Genomic DNA, 22,474 nt, shown 5'->3' with positions numbered 1-22,474 from the left:
GATCATGTACTACTGCTACTACATCTACAGCCGTACGTAGTCACGGAAAAACCCTGCTTAGGTAATGATGTCTTCATTCTTTCAGCCATCCATTTGCTCCTTGTTCTTCCTCCCTTCCTCGCTTCCTGCCCTCTCCATCTGCCCCAACCTTCTCTGGAACGGTTATTAAAGGTCCCATGGCATGAAAATTTCACTTTATGAGGTTTTTTAACATTAATATGAGTTCCCCCAGCCTGCTTATGGTCCCCCAGTGGCTTGAAATGGCGATAGGTGTAAACCGAGCCCTGGGCATCCTGCTTTGCCTTTGAGAAAATGAAAGCTCAGATGGGCCAATCTGGAATCTTGCTCCTTATGAGCTCATAAGGAGCAAGGTTACCTCCCCTTTCTCTGCTTTGCCCACCCAGAGAATTTGGCCCACCTATGAGAGAGAGACATCATGGCTTTCAAACGAGCAAAGTGGCAGTTGGTCAAGGCCACACCCCCACTCTCCACCTTGCCCCCCCCTCTCTCTTCAATAGCTACAGACACAGAAATGGCACATCCTAAGGAAAGCTCATTGTGGGACTGGCTCTAGTGCCTGTAATTCTGCACCAAGGCTGAATGTTGGGAAAGAGACTTCAGATACAGTATTAGGGGACCACTAAGGTCTATATAAAAGCATATAAAAAGCAGCATGTCATGGGACCTTTAAGAACTAGATTTAGATAAGCAGAAAACCACATCTCTCGGAGTGCATTGCCACAATCTTTTATCTGTGTTTCTATGTGTCTTTGTAATGCCCTAGCCACAATAGGAAAGGAGTGTACATTATGAAATGGGCTACAGGTGCTTCTGCCACTGCCAACAGGCATGTCTGCTTGAATAGACTGTACTCTCAACCTGACCATTAAAGGCGTTTTTTAGGCTATAACATTTTTTTGTTACATACAGCAAACATCTCCTCACTATCTGCGAGCTGCCTGTCCCCTGAACACACTGTAAAAAAAACACGGTCTCTGTAGACAGCCCAGGCTCCACTAATGCCAACAAAAACAAACTGGCCAACCAGCACCACCAAACATAACAAATAGTCTTACTGCGTTCCAGCCAATAACCGACAAGAAGGATTTGGGGGTGGGGGCTGGGGGTTAGTGCGCGGAAGCACGGAAGGGAGGGAGAGGGGATGGGATGAGGAGGATGGAGGGGCGAGCTAGCCTTGTTTGTTTGAAAATACTTCGAACGTCAACAAGAAGTGTCGTCACCCAACATCGCTTAGAGCACCTTTAAGACTTGCAGTGAAGAGATGAGAAGACAAAGGAAAAGAGGTAAAATGGAAACAAGAAGAAACAGCAGACTAAAGGCGTTTTTCCATTACATGGTACCTGCTCGACTCGCCTCGACTCTACCAACCTTTTTTGGTTTTCCATTACGAAAAAAAGTCCCTGGTACCTGCCAATAGGTACTTTTTTTAGTATAACCTCCGTCGAGGTTCCAAGCGAGCTGAGGCGATACCAAAAGGTGACGTGAAAACCTGCAGACTACTGATTGGTTGGAGAGAATCGTCACTAATCACTGCGTCATCATTGCTAGCGACAGACGGGGGTGTCCTGAACAAACACACCATTTTTAAATAGTTTAGCCAGGCATGAGGCGGTACTTAATCTGCAATGGAAAATGGAGGACGGGGGCACGCGGCCAAGTCGAGCCGAGTCGAGTAGAGCTGGTGCTAGCAATGGGTAAGCACCATAAAGCACCAGTCCCCTTAGTCCAGTGCTTGTCAATGGGACAAACTGTAGAGTAGTTTACAAAATATAGTTCCATGGCAAATTCCAGTTAAACCCAGACCACCTGATCAGATAGAAATGATATTAATCAAGCTGGAAAACAAAGAATAAATGTGTTCTGAAGGCAATAAAAAATTTTATTTGCTACCTCCCTCTTCATTCTCACTCAAATTTGTGTGTACACACTCACATTATTCTTCCTTTTCATCATTGCTGAATTTCTCTACTCAAGTGGAAGATTTGTTCAAAAGAAAACTTTTGCAGGTCCAAACTTTGATGTCAACTCTAAAGATTCACAAGCTAAACAAAGTCTGCTAAAAAAAAAAATCCATTTTTAAAGATCTCAACTTATTCCCAGTCTCTTGTTGGAATCAACCAACATGACTCCCATGAAGCAAAGTAGATAGTGGAGAGTAAGTAGCAGAAAGACGTTTTCCATAATTAAATATTGATCCTAAACCTGAGGATTTTTGCATTTTTGTGGCTTTGTGAGATTAAAGATCTCATTGCCTCCTCCTCCTCCTCCTCTACCTGCTCTTCTTCTTCCTCCTCCTCCTCCTCTACTTTCCCTCACTCGGAGGGGGTGTGCTCGCGGGGCAGCTGCATGCTTTTGAGGCGATCCCTCAACTTGTGGACATCGGTGGCTTCGTTCTTGCTGCTGCTTTTGCCCTTGTCCCGGAAGCTGGCCAGAGCAGGACGTGCCTTCGCACCCTCCACTTTCACAGAGCCCTCAATGGCCTTGTGAAGCTGAATGGAGAAAGACAGTTTTAAAGGAAGGCACGTCTAGGCACTATATGCTATATGGCATATAATATATATTCTCTGCAAATTTTGCACTCACTTTTTTCTTGTGCAACAGTTACTTTGTATGTATGTATTTGTTATCCTGTGTTTACTGTTTATTTCATATTATTAATAATATGGTTTGTTTGTTTGTTTATGTATGCACCTTTCACCAAGGCAAATTCCACATAAGTGTACATATTATAAAAACTTTTCTGATTCTGATTTTAATTCTACACACACTGTATACACTACATACATAAACATGGCTTAGGAGTAGTAGGTAGCATGGGTTAGGGACATGTCACATCTCTTTGACATCTCAAAGCTCTTTACCTAAATTGTGCTACTTGGTACAACTGCCAAGATTATGTGGTACAGGGTTTTATTTTCAGTGCCTTATTATGCTGTAGTGCATACAGTTTGGCAGGTGTGGCCCAAGTGGAAATATAACTGCTGACACTGTGCTGGCCTTGCTCTATAGGGAAAGATCAGTAGATACAATCTGATGCACAGGCACACAAACCATTTTCTATTTTGCACAGGAACCTCTATTTTATGTAATGGAGAGAAAGATCATGGGCAGAGGGTAATGTGCACTGGAAAGTGAGGTCAGAGTGACTTTGACATATGCTGTTTGCTAAAATATTTCACAGAATAAGCAGAGGAGAAGGAAGAAGAGGTAATTACTGCACATTTATTAAACTCTGCAGCTCTCCTTGCCACCTACACATGGCAGAAGTGAAAGTAGATCAAAAAATGTCAACTCATAGGGTGAGACCTGCTGCTGCTACTGTATATACTGCAGGCTGCCTTTGAGAAATGTTAACTAAAAAATAAATGAGTCTTGTTTAGTCGGACTACCTGGTATTTGAGGTCTTTAAGAGGAAACACAAGTAAACACAGGATCCTCACATTTATCTTTTTTACATTTCAGATATAGGATCCTCGGACTAAAAGAAACAATGGCAATTTATTTTATGTCTGCTAATTCCAAATACTCTTTAAGTTTTCAGATCCATACATTTTGAAGTATAAAAACATATAATTCATTCTTGTAAACACATTGGATCTGTGTGAAAGTTTGCTGTGATTCTCTACAGTCTCTTTCATCCCATCTCTCGCTTTTTATTTTCTTTATTTTTTTTATAGAGTCTATTACTGAGTTCTCTGTTTGGCTAGGCCAAGTTTGTAATCTGGCTGATAAAGTGAACGATTTGGGTGCTACAGATCCTGTAGCAACACAAAAAAGAACAGTGTCTGCATGCTGTAGGGTGGAAATAATGGACTATAATTACAGACCACAAAGAAAATATCCCTGTGATTCTTCTCTTCCACATGGACCAGCAAGGCTCTGATATATGTCTGTGTGACAGGCAGACTGGGAGAGGCTGGGCTTTATCTGTTTTTGTCTGCTTGTGGAACGCAGAACAAAAAAGCCTAAATGTCAGGGACAGACAAGCAGCACTGCACTTAGCAACAATCCTCTCACCATTTCCTAGCCAATTCACAAAGAGCGAGGGATTTTCAGTTGTTTGTGAGGCAGGAGATATAGACAGAGGGAGGGGGACAGAGAACAGATAGAGAGACAATAGATAGAGACAGCAATATTAAGCAGTCATATGTCTGTCACAGTACATAACACGCAGAGGAAGGAGGAATCCTTAATGTTGACTGAAATGTCTTTGTGTACGTGTGTGTGTGTGTGTGTGTGTGTGTGTGTGTGTGTGTGTGTGTGTGTGTGTGTGCGTGTGTGTGTACGGCACGGTGACAGCACTACTGATGATATTAATAGGGATTAGACAATTATGAAAGCAGGGAATATGCTGCCTGTTTAAATGATGACAGTTCCAACTTTTTACATGAGACGTGGGGCTCTATCTTGCACCTGGCGCAGCGCAAAGCCCGACGCAAGTGTCTTTGCTAGTTTAAGATCGACGCAGTTGTCAATTTCCCGTCCAGCGCCCATGTCGTTTAAATAGCAAATACACCTGCGCCCATCTTTGCGCTCATGGGCGTGCTGGTCTTAGAAGGAGGTGTGTTTAGGTGCATACTTGGCGTATTGCTATCTTGAGGAAGCTGAAAGTGATTGTGCCATTGATCAACAAAAACCTGGTCTAAAGTCAATAACGCAGCATTTCATTGTTATTTTAACAACAAATTAGTAAAATGCGCCTAGGCTCGTGCACAGCATGCGCACACTATGCTTGTTACACACACACACAGGGACGCGGACCAGCACACAAACATGCACTAAATTAAAATAAAAATATTACAATGTGAAATAGAATTATGATATGATCTGCTTGTGCGCTTTCACTTCATGCACGAGCAAATCAGTGCTTCCTGCTTAGCAAATCCGCCATCATAATAGCAATGCGCCAAGGTACAAAAGCGCCTGGCTTTTAAAGGGAATGGGAGATGACACTCTGATTGGTTTATTGTATGTTATGCCTAAAACACACCTATGAATTAATGAAGACACTAAGCACAACCCTTTTGAACCATGCGCCTGGAGCACGGACCCTTTTTTCCGCCGTTAAACTAGCAAAAGTGGATTCGTACACGCCCTAAACGCACCTGCGCCATGAGCTTAGGCCCTAGGTGTTCAAGAAATTGACAAAAAAATGGATTGTGAGTTTAGATTCAAGAGGTATGACACCATTTAACACTGAATTCAGTGATACAATATGTAAAATAATTATGTGGAAATGTTTAAGAATACAACCCAAAATGACCTGTGATGAGATTCTTACCTCTTTGACAGAAACCACCCCCACGAGGCGTCCGATGCTGGTGACGTAGGCGTGGTCGAGGCCCAGCACGGAGAAGATGGTGTGGGTCTGCAGGAAAACAGCAGAGGTGGTTGGGAACAATCGGTGAAACGTTAAAAACAGTACAAACCAGAGACAACACTGTGCTGGGTACAAATGTTGAGACAAAATTCTAATTTCTACATTCTTGGAGTTGAAGTCAATTTCATCATTTACTGTACATGACTTAAGTTACAGGTCTTTAACTGGCGAATCCAAATATCTGACCTTGTTAAATAACCTATACTGGTGAAGTGTGATAACGTGTTCAATATCCTCTTCAGAGGACTGCCAGTTGTCAAACTGTTTTGATTAAATCATTAGTACATTAGTGCAGTATAAGTACTGTATTTGCTGATGCGATGACTCAATTTTCCCATGGGGATCATTTCATTTTATTTTAACCTCAAAGGCTCTGCCCAGCTAAACGCAAAAAGAGCGAGAGGTCAAAAACTTCAGTGACAAATTAGAAAGGTTGCAGGATTACCGCCAACCGCACTTTTGGTTCTCAACCCTTTTAGTGTTTATTGAGACATTTTGCTCAGCCAGAATGGACATTTGGGATGTCTGAAATTAATCCCACTGTGCCAAACAAACGGAAGCTGTGCCAAGAAAAAGATTGTAAAGTGGTTTTAGGGCACTCACATCTATTTAAAATGTAATTCACTGATTAAAGGTGCTGCAAATAGCATCTCATAATCAATTGATCATCAACACAGTAATGTGGGACAATTGTTTCTATATATTATTATATGCAATTTCTGTGCTATGTGCGTTAACCTTTTGAACAGATTAAACAAATGAGAAGAGTTAAAACACACACACACACACACACACACACACACACAAACTCGTTTCATTGGTAAGTTGAAGTTCGATGATTGGTTAAATCCAGCACATCAAAACAAATCCCATGTGGACTTTTTAATTTATTTATTTTTCTAAAATAGTCAAACGCCAGAAATCAGGCACCAGGCCTGAGTACTTCAGCCCTGCGTTAGTTAGAGCTGCGTTCCTCTCATATGATTGGTAGGTGAAATCAATTGACTCAAAAATAATAAACCGTATGCAAGTTCCCAGTTGTTGTTTTTTTACCCTCACAGCCGCATGCCGGAGATCCAGCACAGTGCCGGAATACTTTGAGCCCTGTATGTCTAGCAATAGACCACTAAAAACTTGTTTAGATTTCCCTGGAAAATCAAAGTCTTGGTCTTTTCTAAATTCATCCTCAGGTTATTTTCAGATGATGCAGCTGTATTTGTAATGCTTCTTTAGATGGGACCAGTAAGTTCTGCAAACAAACGGAGACCGATGATGTCTGATCATTTCAGTGTTTATGAATCTTTGTCTCTCTTTCAGGTCCACATGATCATTCGGGCATTGCTTTTAAGAACCTGTACGGCACTATTCCAGACACAGAAACCCTGGAGGTGAGAGAGCCCTGTCCTCGAATACAACCAACACACACACACGCACACACACACACACACACACACACACACACACACACACACACACACACAGGTTAAACAACAGCTGTATTTACAATCAGACCTTATGCAGCGATGTGCGCTCCACCAGCTGGAATGGGGCAGGGTCGATCTTGCAGTTGTTGAAATTGACCTGCTCATCAAGCTGCTTCTCCTCCCACTCTGTAATCTGCAAAGCACACAGAGGAGGAGGGAGTTTAGGGATGAGGGATAAACATCAGGTAGATGACATTGATTTCACTCTTTAATAACCCCCAGTGTTATAGCCTGTTTTTTTGGCAAATCAAACATTTGTTTGATTGTCTGACTATAAAACCTGGAGTGACAGCGTGCACAATAGATGCTGTTAAAAGAAGATGTCTTTATGCCTGGTGTCAGTCCCTAATCAGAAGGCAAAGGCACCAAATAATCCCATACCACCTCCTGACAAATCACCTCCCTCTGATAGACAATCAGTGGACCATGCACCGCACTGAATGACTCTATAAATCATATGAGGCCTACAACGATGGAGTGTGGGGAAGGTGAATGGGGAAGAAGGATCAGAGACGTAGCAAGAAGCAATGACATGGCAGGTGTATGAGAGGTGAACAATGAGTGATACAGAGAGACAAAAAGAGGGGATGGAAGAAGACAGTGTGAGGAATGTGCTGCTGACAGAGAGGAAATGAGAGGTGTTGTTGATGGATGAATTATGAATGATGTCATATCCAAAAATATAAGACTCCAGGGTAATCGGCCCATCTGGGGATATTGAGGAATCTGAAAAGTCAGGTCTGTCAAAGTGTGATGTCAGGAACTGCCAAACCAAGATTTGAGTTAGACAAATACAGGTTTTTGAAGACTGATGTGCATACCAAGAATCAACTGTATTTTATAGAGAATGTGAAGGACAAGATGGTCACATTCTACGTTTTTCTGATTGTCAACCAAAACCAACAATTAATGTATCCTCCTAACAAGTACTGTGTGTATCCAAAGCCTGATCTTTTTTTATTCCTTTGTTCCATACAACTTAATTGTTGTCCAAAAACTATAAAATTTACCATGACCACACACTTTAGATTATTTTGACAAAATCCCATGTACACCACCTGCAGAAATACTCACTAGAGCACCAAATGTGGATTAATCTGCATCTGAAAACAGAATCAACAAAACACAACATACTTTGTCTTTTTTCCTATTTTCTGAAAAGAATCTAACAAAATTTTTATGGCCACTTTAAGGTACTCAGTTGAATGGTTAAACTAAAGGATTTGAGGTTGAGTGCAACAGACAAGGTAGGGAAGTTAGAAAGCACAGCAAGATAGACTGACAATTTATTGGTTTTAGTCTTTTCATGGGATTTGAAGAAATTGTCAAAATTGAAGAAACAGGGGCCATGATATTCTGACTTTTAGTCCCTAGCATGGATCAAGCTCGATCAAAACACTGGATCCTACAATTCCCATAAGACAACTCAATAGTGCTCCTTGTTAGACTCTCATTGCCGGTAAACACCCACATTATAGAAAGTCAATTCACCCAGTTTGTAATGCAGGCTTTCTGGTATTTCTGTTTCTGTTAGAACTAAACCCTTTCACTAAAGAAATTATACAACATACTGTCTTTCAATGAAAACAACTTTAAAATATAAATAAATAATCACCAAATACATAAATGCAAACAAATTCATCTCAAGTTTTGTAAAATATCACTACTTGTTGCAGTTCAGACGAACACGGCTGGTTTCTCTTTTTTCTTCTTCTTCTTTTTCTTCAGTGCTAGTACTTCAGTACTTCACAGTGTAAGGTTTAACTGTCAAATAGCTGTTTTCTGATTGGCTGAGGGACTCTGATTGACTGCTGTTCTGTAATTGGTTGTAAGGTGTGTACGTGTTGTGTGACCGGCTGTCTGTCTTACCTCTCTAATAGTCATGTCATCCTCCACATCTACGTCGTCCTGTAGACCAGAAGCGATTATTATTATTATTATTATTATTATTATTATTATTATTATTATTATTATTATTATTATCATTATTATTTGTGCAACACTGCGCACAGAAGGTGAAATGACATATGCAAAACACATAATCACCCATGCATCACATCATGAGTGTAATACAGCTACGCCGTCTTGAGACAAATGTGATGTGTGACTAAAGGAGCGACTACAGTACATTTAATGAGTGCGGGGGATGTGATGTATGAGATGTCAGAGCAGATGATCATTATAATGACAGATCTGTGGCGCACTCAAGAGCTCGCAACTCATAACTGACAGGCTGCAGACGTTATTTGACAAGTTGCAGTCAAACTAGCGCCCCTGTGCTTTGCAGAGGAGCACCAAGAATACAGTAGAAAGCTGGGTAATGGAAATAAACAACGGAGTGTGTGTGTGTGTGAACCCATGTGGCATTACTACAAAGTAGTACAAACTGTTTACAGCAAAGACATTTTTTTTCCCAAGACAAATTACTTAATTAATGTTCTTGTAGATATTTTGCTCATTTAAATCCAGGTCTGTGTCATAGCTGTGTGGGCAGTGTGCGCTGGTGTGGCTTCCCTCCGTGGCCACAGTGCACAGTCGCGCTGAGATCATTTTGTGTCTTCCGCCAGGTGTGAGTATACCTCGGCTGCTTCGAGCTCCGTGCACTGGTGCCACGGAGGGAAGCCACACAAAGATGACACAGAGCAGGATGGAAATCAGCAAAGTATCCTTTAAATAACACAGATGATCTCAATAGAATATTAATGCTAAACTATTAGTGATGCTCTACAGTAAATGTGTCAAACTCAAGGCCCGCGGACCAAACCCAGCCCCTTGCAAATTTTGATCCAGCCTACATAGAAATTTAGATTCACAATAAAACCAGACAGACCAAGTAATGAGCAGAGCTTCTGCTGTAAATGTGTGAATCTAGTACATTTTGTTTTGATGTATCATTTTCATTACTACAATTGTAGAAATGAGTTTCGTCATTCAGTTCCTCTGGTTTAATAAAGTCTCCGTGGTCTTTTGCTGCAACACAACACAAGCACTGTGGCGTCATGGTGTGAAAAAACATGCCTGAGAGTTCACATTGTACACCACCAAATGAAAAAACACTGCCACAGCGCCTCCTCTGTTACAATTTTTTTTTGTACTTTTGTACTTTTCATTTAGTTCTTTAAGGCAAGTCTGACTTCTGCTGTAACTGTGCAGCATTGATTGTGTTAAGGAACCAAAGTGCTGAATTTTGGGACCAATCTTGTAGTGTTTTTTCTTACTTATCAACAAGATGAAGACTTCCCAGTGTAATTTCTCAGCTGTTTACCACAGGTTTACACATTGGCCTCGGAGCGACAGATGAAGAATGATCTGACAGCGCTCTGTGCTTGTTAATGACTGAAAATGTGTACAGACTTCAATAATTGTCACTGACATGTGAAACTAATGGTGCTCCTTATGTGCTTAGTATACATCATTAATAGTGATAATAGAGTTACACAGACACATAAAATGACTGGGAATAAGAAGGAAGAATAGTGTGTTTTCTTGTATTATATTTACATTCAAGTGATGTTGGGGACAAATAAACATTTCCAGTAAGCTCTGTGGTTAACATGTAGACATTTTATAATGTGCAACTTTGCTGGATAAATAAATGAAGTCACAAATCGCACTAGGCAGTAGCTTTATGAGATCCCTATCTTTGAATGACCTGATTATTGGTAGTTTAGTCTCTTGTAAAATATTGTCTCCCTGGAAACTATGCATTTTTAACTATGATTTTAACTACTTGATTAAATAGTAGTACCAAAACGTATGATTCTCTAATGTCTGTTCAGCAGAATCAGTAAAAAAAAGGTGTGGCAATATTGAATAGCTGAGACAAACAGTGTAAAAGATTATTAAGACAAAGATCTACTGTATGTTAGAAAGAAAGTTTTAAATTGAAAGTGAATATCTGGCCTTGTATCGTAATACTGAATTACACAGAAATGTTCAGAAGAAATGTGCATAACATGCTCACCCCAAAGAAACTCTTTAAGTTGGGTGGTGGCTCCTAGTGAATGGAATGACATCACAAGTGATGAGTGAAAAACAATCACATGATGATTTGTAAACTTAATGTGAGAAAACAACAAAAAGTGGGTGACTTCAACAGCTGCAGACTTGATGCCGCTCTTCCCGGACATTCCCACAAGGAAAGCCAACATTCTGGACTTGTGCTATGGTAACATAACCGATGTGTTCAGCGCTCAGGCACATCCACCGCTCGGATTCTCAGACCACAATGTTGTTTTCCTGTTTCCCCACTATAAACCTGAACTGAAATGCATCAAGCCTCGAACCCACTGCTCCACCCAGTGGTCGGAGGCTGCCACGACGCAACTACAAGGCTCACAGGCATGCACGAACTGGGACATTTTCAGTATCAGTCATCACAGATTATATCAAATTCTGTGTCACCACCACCATTCTGACAAAAACTTTTAGAAAATATCCCAAATCCAAACCCTGGATCACCTCCCATATTAAGCACAGCCTGAAGGAAAAGCAGAAGGCATTTCAGTGCAAGAATTGGGTTTCTCTTAAAACAATAAACAGATAGATCAAGAATAACATTATCAAAGCCAAACTCAAATACAAGGACAGACTGGAGCAGTAATTTGCCATTATGAACACAAAACAAGCCTTTCATAAAGTAAGAACACTTACTGGTTATGAAACAACTCTGGACCACTCCACTATTACAGACCCCACCACCTTTGCTAACACCCTGAACACTTTCAACTCATGGTTTGACACCCACGATCATTTTTCGCTCTTTAACGCACCAAACACTAGACTGTTTCTTGTCTCCATCCATAACAAGACAGTAGAACAGGTGAACAAATTCAAATACCTTGGACTCACTTTAGACAATAACCTCAGTTTTAAGCAACACGTCACGATATACACAAACGATCTCAGCAGAGATTACATGTCATCCGTATCAGAGCACTTTCTGTTGCCCCACACCTCCTGTTTTACAAAAGCATAATCCAACCCATCCTGCTGTACAGTTCCCCCGTTTCTAGAACATGCTCACCATTTCTAACAAAAACAAACTCACCAGGATCACAGACATCACCACCAAAATAATCAGCTCCCCTACACCCAACATCTCAGACCTTAACGATAGAGCCATCACACGCCTTGCCCTCACCATTGTCAATGACACCAATCACTCTCTATATCCACACTTTACACTGCTGCCATCTGGCCGCAGATACAGGACTCTGAGGTGTAGAAGGACTCGCTTTGGCAGAAGTTTTGCTGCTTCTACCATAGCACTGCTGAACAAACTGTCTCGCTGACTTTGTATAGTGTCACTGTTGTAAATGTGGTTGTTTGTATGTGTCTATATACCTGTCTTTATGTTATCTGTTGATGTATTTGTCTGTGTGTATTGTCATACTCATGTCAGACTGTGAAAACAAATCTCCCCAATGGAACAATAAAAATCTATCTAAAAGATAGACTGAATAAATCATTGATGCTGATTAACGGACAAAGATAGAAATCTGTGAATTTGTTTGAATGCATGCGCTGAATCGATCATCGGTGATCACCACCCAATGCATGCTGGTTAAATTTGTGTCCGACTTGATCCCGACTTGCTCTGACCTCATGGACACGTGGGCAACGATAACCTCACAAGATTAAGGTGGCCGCAGTTTTGAGAGCCAGCTGACGCAGTTGCTTTCCACCGACTGCAAGACCCAGGGCATGACAGGAAACGCCTGGCTCTCAGCTGATCTAACAGCTGATTGGTTCATCATCTCATCTGAGCTGGTGCTGGAACGCGGTCATTCAAATATCTGCCTGTTCCTAATTAAGAGATATGAGGCACCTATATGGATATTTAACGCTGCATGCACAGAGGAACTCGCCCCAACAGGGCACTTCCTTCCAACCCCCCCACCCCACTCCTGCACATTCCTGTATGGAACACATGGAATATCACAGTTTCTTTCATCATTTACAACAAATGCGATGGGATTTTTGAGTCACTCCAGGAACAAGGCCTGTCCTTGGCCTGTCCTGTAGACCACTTGACCACAACTAAACCACATCTTGATTTTAAATGACTGTAATTTGACCATAGTTTTTTTAATTAATTGAAAATGTATTTCTATGAAACAAGCAATTGGCAGGGCGGAGCAAGAGTGAAGAGATTTTTCTTAAATCCTTGCAGGATGCAATGCTGACACAAAGTTTTTATATTGAGGCTGACTGAGATACTGTTTGTGTGTGTGTGTGTGTGTGTGTGTGTGTGTGTGTGTGTGTGTGTTGGTTGTATTCGAGGACAGGGCTCTCTCACCTCCAGGGTTTCTGTGTCTGGAATAGTGCCGTACAGGTTCTTGAAAGCAATGCCCGAATGATCATGTGGACCTGAAAGAGAGACAAAGATTCATAAACACTGAAATGATCAGACATCATCGGTCTCCGTTTGTTAGGTCCTTATGTCCCTTTTGTTTGCAGAACTTACTGGTCCCATCTAAAGAAGCATTACAAATACAGCTGCATCATCTGCAAATAACCTGAGGATGAATTTAGAGAAGACCAAGACTTTGATTTTCCAGGGAAATCTAAACAAGTTTTTAGTGGTCTATTGCTAGACATACAGGGCTCAAAGTATTCCGGCACTGTGCTGGATCTCCGGCATGCGGCTGTGAGGGTAAAAAAAAGAATTGGGTTGATTTGACCTACCAATCATATGAGAGGAACGCAGCTCTAACTAACGCAGGGCTGAAGTACTCAGGCCTGGTGCCTGATTTCTGGCATTTGACTATTTTAGAAAAATAAATAAATTAAAAAGTCCACATGGGATTTCTTTTGATGCGCTGGATTTAACCAATCATCGAACTTCCACCTACCAATGAAACGAGTTCTAGCCAATCAGATGCAAAGTAGGGCGGGTCTTTGCCAAAAAGCGAGAGTGCGGTGTGGTGGAGGCAAAGTTTATCAAACTTGGAGCATGTAGATACAGCTTTAGTTGAGAAAGGAGTTAAAAACAAATGGTGCTGGGCATGAATAGAGGACAAGAGGAAACTGGTGGAGACGCGAAGCTGTTTAGCACTTGGTGTCTCAAATTGAGGGAGCCGGGTGCTTGCTTCTGCAGCGTATGTTCAAAGAAGACCCTGTACGGCAGCAGCGGTAAGAAAGTGCTTGCTAGTCACAAAGCTTCGGTCTGTGCACTCTGTCATATAAGTTACCGGAAACGACGGCTACCGCTACTGCTGCGACTGCGCCTTCACTGACCGACCGTGTTTGTGATATAAACAATACGTGCGTGCACGTTCATAGTGGAACAGTTATTTAAACACAACGGCCTTGTCCCAGAGTTTAGACGTCTAGATATATGAAAAGCTATACAGTGCAACATTTTTAATAAATGTACATAAGCAGCAAATATCAACATGGACAAAATCATGAATGTACTAATTCGCTTTCTTTTTAATCTTTTTGATGATGACCTGGCCAAAGTAACAACACAACATCTAGAAAGTTTTGTTTTCACAATGTTTCACTGTAGGATTATGATATTATTGCAATATGTAAATTGACATTGACTCTTAATTTAACATATGGTTGGAAGAAGTAGAAATTGATCCAAAACTTTTTACTTCTTAAAAATTATGACTTTTATTATTGTGTAATGTAAGAAGGACTTTAACTGTTTTGCCAGTCAAATTAACTTTAAGGAGTGCATATTGAAATATTACACTGTGACTCTTACTCTACACACTGTGAGTTTTAGTTATTACGTAACGACACAAAATGATACACACTTGAATTTGTAAGATTGAAAGATGTGTACTGTGTTGAGAATCAGTAAAGTTGGGCAAACAGATTGTTTTTTGGTCTTTTTTCAATTAAGACCCATATTCAATAAGAGAGCGAGAGAGAGAGAGAGAGAGAGAGAGAGAGAATAATAATAGGTGCAGTTAGTGTTATGTGAGTTTAGAGACAGAGAGGCTATTCCGGATCTATTAAATCTTTTCCTTTTTGATTGCTTCTAGTATTTAAAAACTCTCTCTCACGGGTGTGTGGGGGGGTATGTGTGTGTTTCTTACTGGTGGGTCGCTCCACCACAGAGGGTCTCTTCAGTGCAGGTTTGAGAGGCTTCTGAGGGACTGGACAAGTAGGGCTTAAGGATGAGTCCTCAGTAGAGATCTGCAGGCATGCACACGTAACCAACAAATCAGTGCATGAGAAGCAAAGCATAAGTGAAGAAAGCAAACGACTAGTCGGGATGGCACACACAGAAGGCTCTTCCTATTCATCTTCATCTCAACTGATCAATCAATACACATTAGGGCTGTCGAAACTGGCCAGAAATGGCGTTTGAGTATTCTTCTTAAAAAACACATAGGTTCGAGCTATTTAAATATCTATTTTGACCCAATATGTCCATAAGAGGGGAAAAGTACAACCAGATGCAGAACTACTTTCAACATAAACATGTCTTTTAAAAGATCTACATACCTACACATACCTACATACTGTACCTATATAACTCTACGTGCCTCATGTGACTTTGTAAATAACGACTGAAGAAACGAGAAAGCTTTGAATGACTGGAAACATTTTTGACAATCTCTGTCCACTGTGACCTCTGACCTGGAAGCTGACCTCCTGACTGGCCTGGTGGCTGCTGTTCTCGCTGCTGTCGTTTGACACGACCGACAGGCGTTTCTTATCCTGGACGGCTCGTTCCCTGATGTTCTCTAATCGTCTGGGACGGTCGAGCTGCAGGGAGAGCAGCTCCTGGAGCTGGGCAAGCTCGATGGAGCCCAACAGGATCATGGACTCTGGGAGACGAGACAGAGAAAGGAGGAGAAAGAAAAAGAAAAGGGATAAGAAAGAACGTGGAAGAGAATGGAAGGGTGTAGAGAAGTTTTGTGGAAGATACAGGTATAGAGAAAGAGAAGATATGGGAGGTGAGAAGAAGGAAGAAAATAGAGAAGGCCAAGGAGGATGAGAAGAGACAGTAAAACTTGTTTTCTGATGGAAGAGTAACACTGAAGGAGATTCCAAACACGTGTTGCTGCATTGCAGAGAGCTCAGCTGAGTTACATAACAAGAGCCCCAGAATGTAGTGGATGTGTATTAACTAGTGCGTGTATGTGTGTGTGTTGTGCGGTGGGTGTGTGGGTAGCAGCTTGCTTGCTTTAAAGGTGCTCTAAGCGATGTGATGCGTTTTTTAGGCTATAACATTTTTTTTTTTCATTGTAAAACATTAAAGCTACAGTACAGTATATAATATCACATTAAGCACTAGACACTTACTGTTGAAAAAGTGAAGCACTGACTGCTTTCCTGAATAACTAAAACAACTTTATTTCGGGGATTAAGTTGCATCATTAGATATTTTATGGCCACCTTGGGCTGGGAAACAAGCTGTAGACACGACATTGACAAACTATGACCTTATAAAGCTGTTTTGATGAAAACATTTGGTTTATGCACCTGGCAAATGTACTGTAGGTCCAATATTCACTCTCCTTTTAGCTCTTCTTTGGTCTCCACCAACTCCAAAGGGAAATATCTGGATGTTTAGCTCCACTAAGTAGTCTGCTGTTTGGTGCTGGGCAGGTAGTGTACATTGGGTTTAATAAAGCTTTTTTTTTTAAACTAAAAACAGCTGCCTGTTGCTGCTTGGAGACACAGTTGATAAGAACAGAGTTGTGGAACAGACAACCACAACAATGTGCTGATGATAATATAGTGTGAATAGAACTAACGTTACTAAGGAGGGAAAGTGTAGCGAGTTACTATAAGTAGTAATACTACTTTCCCCTCTGAACAGCATGGGCATGTGTTTGTGTCTCACCAGCTGATTCCACTAGTGCCACAGTGTTGTGGTGACCCGTCAGTAGCACATTATGCAGGTCTCTGTAGCTGCAGTTGAGTGCGATGTACTGCACTTCCCGCTCCATCATGTCCTCCACGTGAATATCATACTTTCTAAAAGGAGAAAAGGGAAAAGAGAATAACAAATGTGAGGAGGAAGATGAGAGGAATTTTTGAAGTAGTTACAGAATAAAGGTATATAGGTAATTTAAAAAAAAAGGTGAGAAGTAGAAGAAGGATGGCTCCATTAAAGAATCAAATATTTCCATGAATAGTCTGAACATATACTGTACACTGCTGACTTTTGAAAATTGACAGTGACCGTAATGCTTTGGCGATAACTTTTCAGATAAATTTTCATGCCACTAAAGTCAGTTAGGTATAATTTGTATAAAGATTGTTCTGAAACCACACAATATATGTAATGTAATGTTATGAGTGATGGTGGTTGTGGTGGTAATGGTTTGCTTGTGTTTCTCCAGCATTTCCCACTGTACGTACTCGTGGTGTCCCCAGCCCAGCTCTGGGAGGAAGGGCAGCTTCTTGATCTTGATGAGTGAGTCATAGAGAGAGGGCGAAAGGGACTGTGCCACGATGTTGGCCAGGATCACTGCTAAAATAATCGGCAGGATGTGGGTGATCTGGCCAGTCATCTCGAACACGATGACTGCGGTGGAAACTGAGTGGCTGACCGCTCCCGACAAGGCTGCCGCACCTTTGGGTGGGGAAGAGCACAGGGTGAGCAAAATAGAAAAACAGAAGCATGGCAGAGATGCAATTATTTAGATCAGCGGTTTTCAAGGTGGAGTCTAGTGCTAAATAAAGGGGGTCCTTCAAGCTTGATTTATGGTTCTGCGGAGGCTCCACACAGAGCTTTCACCGTAGCCTACAGAAGTGGCCTGAAAGTTATACTTGTGCGTTGGTGTGTGTGTCGGTCTCCTTAAAAGAATAGCTGGGCCGGCATGTGGGTTTGCGTGGGGAGTGTGTGGTAGAGCGAGTGAGTGAGTGACGTTAATTTTTTGATTTCATGTTGTTTATGGAGAAGGAGAAGCATGAAATGAGTAGGGGGAAATGCAATGCTACCAAGCCATCAGCCTTGAGGGGGTTTCAGGGGCATCATTCATCAAATTGAAAAAATAAACATTACCATGATTTCAAAAGGCAATAAATAGTTTTACTATCCCACATATAATAGAGAGGATGTTAAACAATACCAATGAATCAAGATCTTGACTAGTTGCTGATATTCCTCTTTTAAACCTCACTCCCACCAGACCTGCTAATGCCTGTTTCAATAATCGAGAATAGTCTCAGATTAAAAATAAATTGCATTCTGATATGCCCTCTTCACAGAAATGGAACATAACTATAAGTAAATTAAGTCAAATCCTGTACAAAATATTCTCTTATACGCCGAAAATTAATTTATTCAGGAAGTTCAATACAAAAGGGAACCTCAATATTTTACCCCAATAAAGTGTTGTGAAAAGAGTAATATACTGTAAAAGCTGCATCAAAGCAGACGGCGGAAGATGCATAGGCTTTTGGCCATCCTGATGTCAATAGGGAGCTCATTCCACCATTAAGGAGCCAGGACAGCAAACAGTCGGGATTTCGTTGAGTGATTAGTTGTCCCTCGCTGTGAGGGGGCAGCAAGCAGGTTGGCTGATGCAGAGCAGAGTGGGCGGGTTGGGGTATAGGGTTTGACCATATCCTGGATGTAAGATGGGGAAGATCCGTTCGTGGCCCTGTATGCAAGTATTAGTGTCGCTTGATGCGGGGAGCAATTGGTAACCAGTGAAGAGAGCGGCGGAGGGGTGTAGTGTGAGAGAACTTGGGGAGGTTGAAGACAAGTCGAGCTGCTGCCTTCTGGATGATCTGCAGGAGCCGGCTGGCACATGCAGGCAGGCCAATCAGGAGGGAGTTGCAGTAGTCTAGACGTGAGATGACTAGAGCCTGAACCAGAACCTGAGCCGCCTTCTGCGTTAGAAGGGGACGTATCCTTCTGATGTTAAGCAGCATGTATCTACACGATCGGGTAGTTACAGCATTGATGGCAGTTGGCAGAGACAGAGCAGCATAGAGCAAAATGAGCCTTTGCTGCTCAACAGAGAAACATGGATGGATCAAATCCAATAAATGAGATGATAAAAGATAGTAGAGACTGAAAGCATTAAAATAAAGTGAAAAGAGAGAGGAGAGCAGAGAGAAACAGATGGTGGGTGAGAGAGTATAATGGCTGGTTTCATTGTTCTTTCCTGTAACTTAATTAAGCCTGTGTTTGTCTGCCTATCCTCCTCACGTAAATGCTACTGCTCCCTCTCCCTATCCTAACATTTAGTCCTTAAAGCGAGCTCCGCTGTGAGATGAAAAAAAAGGCTTGTATAGGGCTGAGTCATCAGCTACAGTGCACCACAACATCAGTTGCTCAGAAAAACTGCCGGCACAAACCTGAAGCAGTGGCATAATCAGCATGGCTGTCAACAAGTAGCCCAGTGGAAGGACTCACAACACTGCATCTCATTAGACACGCAACTTCATTAGGGATGGAAGTGACGTGGTTATGAAGGGACAGCTGTTGTTTGCAAGTACATAACAGATTTTTTCTGTCATAGGCCAAAAACATCAAGATAAAGTGTTTTTTATTCATAAAAATGAATACAAAGAATAAGAACAGTAGCCCTGTCTGATTGTTTGCATGTTCCACCTGTTGGATAAAACCAGAATCTTATCTGATCTACTTTAACCTGCGTACCCCTTACTTAACCATAAATGCTTCTCTTTCTTTAGACTTAAAATGATAAACAGGCTAGTCTGACAGATCAACCAATATTAGCTTATTGCAGAGATATCAGTGTCAGCAAATACGTTACTGATAAGTAACACAAAATGTAGTAGTATGTGAATGCCAAAGATATGTTGAAGGTCATTTAGAAACAGTGTCTCCATTACATAGTTTGTGCACCTGAACCAGCAACTGTTTTTTTCAACTGTATCCCCAATACAAAAATAAGAAAATACACATTAAAGGAACACGCCACCGTTTACTGTCTCCCCTAGATGTAGATAGGTGGGCAAACACATTTTTGTCTCAGTGCATGCATTGTCTTAGTCCGGCAGCGCCGCCGCTAGTTTAGCTTAGCGTAGTGAATGGAATCCTATGTTGCCGGTTAGCATGTCGTGAGTAAAAGTGAGCCAAAAAAAAAACTAGTTACTTCTTGTGGCCTGCATATTCACAACGAGTACAAATAGCAATGCAGATTAAGACTAGACGATTTCCTCGGCAGATATTGACTTGGGACTATATTGGGGCGATGCACAACCGAAGCACTGCTGGGTGCAGAGATATCACGCAGCAACTCTGTGTGAGTACAGGTCTAATATGGGTCGATCTATGCCGTAAAATAACCATGCGTCATGTTTACAATAATCACTTACTCTGTGGACAGCTGTTTATTGGGTCCATTTGGCGTTTTTTCCAGTTGACTTTATCGCACCGAAAAAAAAGTCGAGGACTGCAGGATGGATCAACGCCGAGAAATCCTCGGTAGCTGTGACACAACTGCGGGCACGCTCATCTTGATCTGACACGTTGAGCCTGGTCATCAATGGCAGTACCTTGTCCCACTCTCCACAGCACAGATACTCTATTTCAGTCGGCATAGGTTGGTATATTCCCCCACACTCACACCACCAGTTCGTGTTGGCTCGCCATTCACTGTCTACTGTAGGAAAAATAGCCAGCTAATATTCACGCCGGTATGTTGACGGAAGTTGGGGGGTTTCAGGTGCTGTGTGATATCTCTGCACCCAGCAGTGCTTCGGCTGTGCTTCGCCCCAATATAGTCCCAAGTCAATATCTGCCTAGGAAATCGTCTAGTCTTAATCTGCATTGCTATTTGTACTCGTTGTGAATACGCAGGCCACAAGAAGTAATTAGTTTTTTTTTTTTTTTGGCTCACTTTTACTCACAACATGCTAACTGGCAACATAGGATTCCATTCACTACGCTAAGCTAAACTAGCTAAACTAAGACAATGCATGCACTGAGACAAAAATGCGTTGGCCCACCTATCTACATCTAGGGGAGACGGTGAACTACCATATTTCAAAAAACGGTGGCGTGTTCCTTTAAGCTTATATTGGTGTCGGCCTTAAAAATCCTGCATGAGTGGACCTATAACCTTCTGATATTTTCTCTCTTTATCTCCTTTTCTTTACCCTGGAACGTAACTCACAGAAGTGACAAATTGATTAGGCTATCTAATGAATCTACATTAAAACATAATTAAATACAGAAACTGAGAAATTAAATAAAAAAATCTAATGGTTTTATTTACCTTCTATTATCATTAAAATGTTTTTTTGATGATTTTGTTTTGTAACTTCTCACTTTGCTTATTGATTTAGTCATGTGTCTAGCATAGAATTGATCATCTTATCATTGCCCATTTTCTCCATGCAAAACAATTAATTTGCTTTGACAAAATTAGCCATTTTTTGTCAGTAATTTGATTATGAGAAACTGTGTTTACATTGTCTAGTTAAAGGTTCCAAAAAAAAAAGAAAAAGAAAGAGTTGCTAGTGTTGTTGGAAATCTAGTTTGGCATTGTTAAGCAACTGTTAAAGCAACTCATCACTTAATGCAGTTGCTTCACTGTAAAATCCTAACAAAAATGCTTATATTTTCTATGTTTTTATATTATTATTATTTGTTAATTAAATTAAGTGCATCATACTGGATTTTTTTGTCTAATACAGTTCAATCAAGCAGAGATTTACGTAACGTAACTAACGTGAACGCAATGTAATGACGAGGCTATTTTATAGGCTTAAAAGTTACAAAACTTTTAAGTGGGACATGAACACTTGCCAGCAGCACTGTGAGATTTGAAAGTTGGTTGTTTTGTCAGCTGGTGTCTGAGCTGTTTTGCAGCCAATTTTTATTTTATTTTGCTAAGTCTTGTCCGGTGATCTTTTAAATGTATAAGATTCTGTCTGTCTGTTTAATCATGGTCTTTTTCATTTCATTTAGTCTTAACTTGAAGCTGTACACTGAGGCATTGGGCTGTAGGGAATATTTATCTTGATTCATTTTAATAAAATATTTTACTTAAGTAGAAGCACTGATGCCTCACAGAAAGCTAATGAGATGTAGAATCAAATGTGTGCACAGTTACTGTGTTGAAAAGCAGCCAAGTTGGTTATGAATGAAAATATTTTTGTGCAAGTCCTAAAACTGCCACAACTCCCAATATTAATTATTTGAATCTAAATGAATCAAAAACATTAGAAAATACACAGAAGAGTAGTCAAGAAAGTGAGAATGTAGAGAGTGATAGGTGCCATGATTGTGTGTTTAGCTTACCCACGGCAGCGTAGCCTCCTGGCACTATGGGGTAGCTGGTGCCATTTGTGGGAATGCCATCTGGGAACCAGGTTGCCATGCCTTCTCCAACCAGACGACCAAAACCTGCCCCTGACACATGCACAAAAACACAGAGACTACAATCATTACCAAGCTAAGATACTGGGTGGGAACAATAACTAACACTTTTGTATTCTATGCATAGCACATACTGCATTGCATAGGTGTATATTATCACTCAGATAAAGTAAAAATGACTTTTCTGTCTCTGTTATTTCTCTCACCAACTAGCTAGATGTTTGAAGATTAAAACAATTTACAAAGGAATAACACTGCAGAGTGGTGACGTAATAAAGTCTTTAAAGGTCCAATATGTAATATATT

General features: G+C 41.1%; 1 protein-coding gene across 4 annotated transcripts in view; it reads right to left on the bottom strand.

Annotated features, from left to right (window-relative positions):
- Window positions 1–1,900: 1,900 nt before the first annotated feature.
- LOC116038903 (chloride channel protein 2-like) overlaps window positions 1,901–22,474 on the bottom strand; it is a 62,724-nt gene continuing 42,150 nt past the window's right edge. Inside the window, exons 14-25 of one of the 4 annotated variants that reach the window (XM_036001499.1) lie at window positions 22,091–22,201; window positions 17,224–17,437; window positions 16,703–16,836; window positions 15,490–15,680; window positions 14,943–15,042; window positions 13,187–13,257; window positions 10,850–10,882; window positions 8,755–8,793; window positions 6,914–7,018; window positions 5,303–5,389; window positions 2,143–2,510; window positions 1,901–2,034 (exon numbers count right to left, since the gene is read on the bottom strand). In XM_036001499.1, coding sequence (XP_035857392.1) covers window positions 2,334–2,510; window positions 5,303–5,389; window positions 6,914–7,018; window positions 8,755–8,793; window positions 10,850–10,882; window positions 13,187–13,257; window positions 14,943–15,042; window positions 15,490–15,680; window positions 16,703–16,836; window positions 17,224–17,437; window positions 22,091–22,201 — 1,262 coding nt within the window. In that variant the 3' untranslated portion in view covers window positions 1,901–2,034; window positions 2,143–2,333. Of the gene's footprint in view, window positions 2,511–5,302; window positions 5,390–6,913; window positions 7,019–8,754; window positions 8,794–10,849; window positions 10,883–13,186; window positions 13,258–14,942; window positions 15,043–15,489; window positions 15,681–16,702; window positions 16,837–17,223; window positions 17,438–22,090; window positions 22,202–22,474 lie in introns of all 4 variants that reach the window. The other 3 variants (XM_031283612.2, XM_036001498.1, XM_036001497.1) reach the window with 3 other exon arrangements.

This window comes from Sander lucioperca, chromosome 5, assembly GCF_008315115.2.
Source record: "Sander lucioperca isolate FBNREF2018 chromosome 5, SLUC_FBN_1.2, whole genome shotgun sequence".
In the NCBI taxonomy this organism is placed as follows: Eukaryota; Metazoa; Chordata; class Actinopteri; order Perciformes; family Percidae; genus Sander; species Sander lucioperca.
This window is presented reverse-complemented; position numbering and strand designations above follow the sequence as displayed.